The 6,925-nt window shown below is 33.9% G+C and overlaps 1 protein-coding gene across 1 annotated transcript; it reads right to left on the bottom strand.

The window, feature by feature from the left end:
- On the bottom strand, window positions 1,138–6,919 carry LOC107613544 (polyprenol reductase 2). Its single transcript, XM_021109944.1, has 9 exons — window positions 6,649–6,919; window positions 6,296–6,366; window positions 3,654–3,687; window positions 3,329–3,521; window positions 2,818–3,155; window positions 1,850–2,084; window positions 1,663–1,758; window positions 1,490–1,561; window positions 1,138–1,383 (listed from the first exon to the last, which is right to left on the bottom strand). The coding sequence occupies exons 4-9, from the start codon at window positions 3,494–3,496 to the stop codon at window positions 1,279–1,281; spliced, it is 1,014 nt and encodes a 337-aa protein (XP_020965603.1). The 5' UTR covers window positions 3,497–3,521; window positions 3,654–3,687; window positions 6,296–6,366; window positions 6,649–6,919; the 3' UTR covers window positions 1,138–1,278.

Here is a 6,925-nt window from a genome sequence, read left to right as displayed (position 1 = left end):
AGCATTTGACTTTATAGATTTTGATAAAAAAAAAAAGATTTAATTTGGTGACTGATTGTTTGGTATTTAAATTATTGATTGTATACTAAAAATATAAATTTTTTGTACATAAATAATTTTTAAAATGATAAAAAAAATATGGTAAAAAAAAGTCAAGTTCCTCCTAAAAATGTTGGGTAAAAGGATGGAATCCAAAAGAATACCTTGAGGAGTTGAATTTTTTTTAGTGGGAACTAAATTAGTGGAAGTGGATTGGTTGGATTTAGAGTGTAAAGAGTGTTATCTAGTTAAAAGAAAACCAAACTAGATATCCCTTCACTAATGTCACATGTTATGAACACTCTTTTTACCCATACACCTCTTTGAATGGACATCCATCAGAGTAGAACTTTAGTTTAACTTGTGAAAATTAACTTCTTTCATTTCTAGTTAAAAAGATTTGAAATGATGGGAGCACCTAGAAATATTTTCTGACAACTACCTTATTTAGTAACAAGTCTTGGGATAAAAGGAATAGGTCAAACATCACACTATAACTATTGGATAATAGACTCCTTCGTCAAAATAGTTTTACACTATAAAAAGACCCCAAATCACCTCTTAAAAGGACTTTTTTTTTTGAAACTTAGAAGCTCAAAAAATCCATCTTTTTCTCTCAAATTTCTCTCATTGTTCTTCATTTTATTCATCAACTTCACAAGCAAAATTGGCATTCGGGTGTTCCACCAGAACACCCGACAGCAATTAATCAACCCATGTCCACTTTAAACAAAACTCATTCATCCTCTTATAACATTAGTGAAGGTCTCAGCACTTGTTCTCTATCTCTATTTCTCATCATTAGTTCTTGTATTGCTTATTTGTCATTAATAGAAGTGTTTTTCTCACAAGTTTACCTACTCCAAATCTCTCATCTTAACCATTTTTCACTTAATCTATTTTTCACAAAACTCATCCGAATCAAATATAAAAATATTTTCGTTCTATGCTAAGTACTTGAGATTTTAACAATGGAGAGAGCAGATATAAGAATCTCATCTTCAGAATAACATGAATGGTGACGGAGGTTTAATAAAAACATATAAAAGATATATATTATTTAAAAAATAAAACAAAAACAATCTCACTATTCATCTACATTGAAGGAGATTGATGATACTCCCCATGAACCCTAATCTTTCAAGTCATTCATACCTTAAAAAAAACACATCTATGAGAATTAACAAAGTTCTTTACATCAATCTAACATGAAAAGTATTGTCTATTTATCTCATAATCTCAGAGAATATATGGTATAACAGCAAACCGACTACTTGGATAATCTTCAAATTTCTGATGATACCACCTGTGTGTTTCCACTGCTGCAAACGACAAATTTGCCAGCTGAACCAAGTGAAAGAAACATGGCAAAGGGAAAAAAAAATCAACTAAACATTTTTTCCACCTTCAAGAATTAGAAAATCTTGCTAATATAAAATTTATATATTACCACAAAAACAAGAAGTAACCATATGGTTAGATTGGACCATCCAGTAGCAACTACAAAACTGCCGTATATAACCTTCATTATTGTGAAACATTAGGCATATTTAACATCATGGGTTACATAATAACATAAAGAAAACAATATGGGAGAAAAGGAGGGGGGAGGGGGAGTGTTACCATTTCAGAGAGATAATGTGGACAGGAAACAATTTCAAACCAATCACCGTGAGGAATTGCATATTCCTCTGCTTGTCTTGAATTTCGAAGCGAACCCTAGCAAAATTATAAAATTCAGACAAACACATGACAGAAATTTAAAAGAATGTTAAGATTTCAATGTCAAGTTTCAAGTGGATGTACATACAAGAATCTTATGGCATCTTTGTTGATGAATCCAACCCAAAAAAAAAACAGTTGCGCCGATCCAATGTCTCCATCCAAGTCTGAAGAGAGGATTTACAACTTGCCAAAGTTCTACCTCCACTGGTGGCATATGATCCTTGCCTATGACGATGAACTTGGTGACTAGATTTACTAGGAAGTAAAACACATCTAAGGCGCAATCAGCACATAGTGACAGTGGTGCTGCTAGGTAGAAGCTAGCTTTGTAAAAACAAACAAACCAATCATTCCCATTTTAGTGTTTGCTTGTATCCAACCAGTGAGTGATAAATAACAAGCATAGTAAAAGAAAAAGCAGAATTCATTATTCATCTAAGAAACAGATCATAAGGCACTTCATCCTTGAAACTAGATTAAAATTTCAAATCAACGTGCAGCACTTCAAATATACCTAGGAGTAGTTACAACTGCAGGGTTCTGCTTGCTTTTCCCATACTTTTCTTAGAGTTTCTCTTCTGTTTTAGTTTTCTTTTAGTTCGGTACACAAGGTTTCCAGTCCAAACCTTCCAAAAAAATGTATCTCCATGGAGCATAAATCTAAATTCCATGTTGTCGCATTCATAAACTAGTAAACTACAAAGCTTTTTGTCAGCTAGAACATTGCCATACCCATCCTACAAAAAGTTTACGGCAATTTATACACTACAATGTAGCAATCGCATAGTAGCTGAACAACAATTAAATCTTATGTATTAAAATATGACAATATGTCATAAATAAATGTTTTGTAGCCTGTAGAAAAGAAATTAAATCAAAGTAATTCAATAAGAACAGAGTAATTCACTATGATTTTAGATTAATAACAAGTAAATAGGCCCTTCACACACACATTACCACATTAGGAATATGTAATAGTCAAAATTATTCTAATAAAAAAGAGAAAGGGAGTTCCAAGGGAGGTAAATTAAAAAGATTATGAAATAAACTTACAACATTCCAGTGAGATAACCAAGGACGTGCATGCGGGCAGAGGGGCTATATTTAAAAACATATATGGTTTCAAATAGGCGTCTCAACACTTGAGCTTCCATTAACAAAAGAAGAAAAACAGCTTGCCAAACAGCATGCCTTTGAAGCATTGTAGTTGAACCAGTTCTCAGAGCTGAGCCTCCTATCAAGTAGCTTGTAATGGTAGAGTATGCAGATGATTTCCTAACCGGTGGCACCATTGTGTATGCATAACACCAAGTTGTAACAAGCAAGAACGTTGTCCATATTGATGCAACAATATAGAAATGCAAGAAGAATCTCTGAGGGAGTGTGAATTTCTGCAAAGTCAAATAAAATATATTGCACACTTTCAAACTTTCAAGTACCCCATTATTCGATGGATCATATATTCACATCTATTTTAGTAAAAGGCAAGAAATTTATACAATGGCAATGATAAAAGTAATAAAAATGAAAAGGGTATATAGGGGAGTGAAAGTGATATATTTACCTGGGAAGTCGAGTGCATGATTTTTCCTCTTCTAGCAAAACCCAACAAGATTGTATGGAGAAAGTTGAGTTTGGGAATTGGGATTGAAGCAATGAGAATGGGAAGTGTACCAGCAATCCATGCTAGTCTCAGCAATTGAGGAAGGACCATATGCATCTCCAACTCCATTATTATAAGATGACAATGATAGAATCTTCAACCGAGAAACATAGTTATTTTTGTGAGTACTAAGTAGGTGAGGGTCTGAAATGTTTGGAGGATTACACAAAATAACAGCATTAGACACAGATTAAGGAAGATACAAGGAGTGTGCGATGGGAACTACCGAACTAGCAACTTGGGCGCGTGCAACGTACCATCTGAGGAAAAAGGAGAAAGGACCTTATATATTATATCGAGAGAGAGAAAGAAAGAGAGAGAGACAGAAAAACTCTACATGGCCATCAAATTTTTATAATGTTGACAATCATAAATACTAAATTATTATTTATGTGTGCAAATTCTAAAAAATATGAATTCAAATTGTATTCATTCATGTGTGCAAACTCTGATAAATATAGATGCAAATTATATGTTTCTTATGTGCAAACACTTGTAAAAATGGGTGCAAATTATTGCTGTCAAGTACTGGCCCAAAATCATGTGCCAATTCTGCAAAATAAGGATACAAATTGTATTCATTCATGTGTGCAAATTCTGGTAAATATTACGACAAATTATGTTTCTTGTGTGCAAATACCTGCAAATATAGGTGTGAATTATTGTTGGCTAAAAACAATAAATTTTGATAACCCTCTATGTATATAAAACAAGTCTTGGATACATATTGTAGGGTAAGAAGCCAGCAGGCTGTTGTATTCGTAACTAGACTCACATGTGTTCTTGATTGGTTATTAAGTATAGGCTGTGTCTTTTATCTTTGTTTATATATTTTTGGTCTTTGGGCTTATCGCACTCCAAGGCCCAAAAAATAAGTTCAATTTATGCCACTTAAAAGAAAATATAGTTACAATACCCAAAAACAAAAATTGACATCGTTTCGTAATTCCAACCTTGTTTTCATATAATATCTTTTTTCATATATACATATATATAACTAAATATTTATCATTTTTACTAATTTTTTATTTATTATGATTATTATACGTATTATATAAATCTCGTCTATTATAAAAAATAATATGGTACACTCTCATCTCAAATAGTTTGAATATGTAGAAAGAAAATCGGTAGATCATATGGAAAGAAAGTAGTTCAAATGGAGATAGATAAGTGAAGAAAGATTGAGGATAACCCAAGATGACCATACACAATATAATTAAATAAAATTTATGTATAAACCAAGGTTGGAAAAACCAAACCGGTCAATGAATCGATTAAGTAACTGATTTAATAGTTTAGTGGTCCAACTAGGATCAAACCGTAATTGAACCAATTTAATTAAATATAAATAAAATTATTAAAAATGTAATATATAATTTTAAATATTTAAATTCAATTATTTCTACACTAATAAAATTCCATACTTCACAATTTCATCTAATAATTTATCTAAAATTTATAATTAAAAGTTCACAAAAAGTTCAAACATAATGACAAACACACTGCCAATGAGTAATAGCTCAAATGACATAGTCTCCCCATACTCAATTAAGAGGTTGCGGGTTCGAGTCTCATATCTTTGGTAAAAAAAAAAAAAAAAAGCGCTTGAAGAGAGAGATTCCAAGGAGAGAACGAACCACTGCTACGCTGAGAACAAGACCGCGACGGAGAAATAAAGAGCGCCGGTGAGAAAACGGACCACAGGAGCGATGTGAGAAACGAGAGAAAACAAAGGACCCCGTGGATTCTGAACACGCGAGCGACGCCAATAGGAGAAGGTGGAGGCTAGGCCGACGGCGACGACACCCTCTGGTTGACAGAGAGTAGCTCAGGGATGAAGAAAGTGGGGCATGTGTTTGAGTGGCTGCTAGGGTTTAGGTCTCTCTTCTTTGATGTGGTGTGGGAATCCCACATTTTTCTTGCTGGGAATCCCACCCTTGACTACACCAGTTACTCGTCTCCTTCTCCACTCACTCAGGTACTTGCTGTATATTTATTTATGTAGTTGATTCTATCTAGTCGGATAAAAATTTGTAAAATTTGTGGTCGTTGTTCTATTATTATTACCAATATTTAATAAATAAATAAAAGTAAATTTTACTTATTAATTCATTGCATAATTATCAGAACCGAACTAGTAATCGAATTAATGAAAATATTGGGTCACTGGCTCAACGGGTGGGTCACTAGTTGACCCGGTATCACTTAAATAAACATATAAAATCATTAAATATAAAAGGCATGGTGATATAAACAAGTAAAGAGCCTTTGATACAACAAGACAAGCACTCTTTAATAGGATTCTCTTCCGCAGAATTATGATCCGCAAGTTTATATTGGACACTTCCAAACAATGTTTCTTCTCTTATGATATCCACATAGATTTACACACAACTTATTTACTTGATAGATAAATGAACATCACAAACTTTTCCTCTTTTCATTATCTAACAAAATCTAGATATTGCCAATCTTTAACATGATCATCAGCACTGATGAATTCACAAGCAACCTTGACCCAATCATCTTCCTACTTATCACTATTTATAAGCTCAAAACAATGCACACAGCATCTCCCAAAGTAAGATCCCAAAGTAAGAAACACACCTGAATAATTTTCTCTTGAACAGATTTGTAGAACAATATCAGAACAATCCCTTCAATTAAAACTACCATGAGAGTTATTCATCTTCATGACCTATTATCTAAACAGTATAACTAATCATCAATTTATCTAAACCAATTAGCATCAATTTATCTAAACCAATTAGCATCAGTTTATCTAAAACTACATTAAAACTGAAAATACTAAACATAAAATAATAGAGATTAAAGAATAACTGAACAAAATAAAACAAAAATCACCTACAGAAGCAGAAGTAGAAGTTGTCAGGGACGGAGCAGCTTCGGAGTTCGGATCTTCAGCACAGCCACACCTAAATCAACGTCAACATTACAATTATAGGCTAAGATTCTCTAAATAGGAATTATTTATTCTTAAGTCATAAACCTAAAAAATTTAGTTAAAATTATGGTATCAACCCTTCAACAATACTGTCAATTTGATCAGAAAATTGATTAAATTTCAGTGATGATTTACAGCAAAATGAAAAATTAATCAATTAGGAAAAAAGAATGCAAGAAGCTGTGAAGTGTGGAATGGGAACTACGGAAGAAAGGGCCAAGGGAAAAACAGGGGAAGGCAGCCAGGGACTCACCACAGCGGCTCGGCGACAGAACCGGCAAGAAGGAGGCGACGAAGCAAAAAATACGACGACGTCCGATCAAGGGGCAGCGTTTGCTGGTCGATCCTGTTTCTTCTTGACTGAGCCGGCGACGACGAGACAAAGGAGGGCGGCGACACATGAACTACGGCAGAACGCCAGCGACTATGAATGAAGAGACAAGAGAGTTTGACAGACGGGACGGAGTGCGCCACTGTCTGCGTGAAGATGAGAGTGTCACGGGTGATGAGAGGGACGACAGAGCTAAGTG

The sequence above is a fragment of the Arachis ipaensis genome, chromosome B08 (genome assembly GCF_000816755.2).
Source record: "Arachis ipaensis cultivar K30076 chromosome B08, Araip1.1, whole genome shotgun sequence".
NCBI classification, from domain to species: domain Eukaryota; kingdom Viridiplantae; phylum Streptophyta; class Magnoliopsida; order Fabales; family Fabaceae; genus Arachis; species Arachis ipaensis.
The sequence above is the reverse complement of the archived record's forward strand: the minus strand, read 5'-3'. Positions and strand labels throughout refer to the sequence as shown.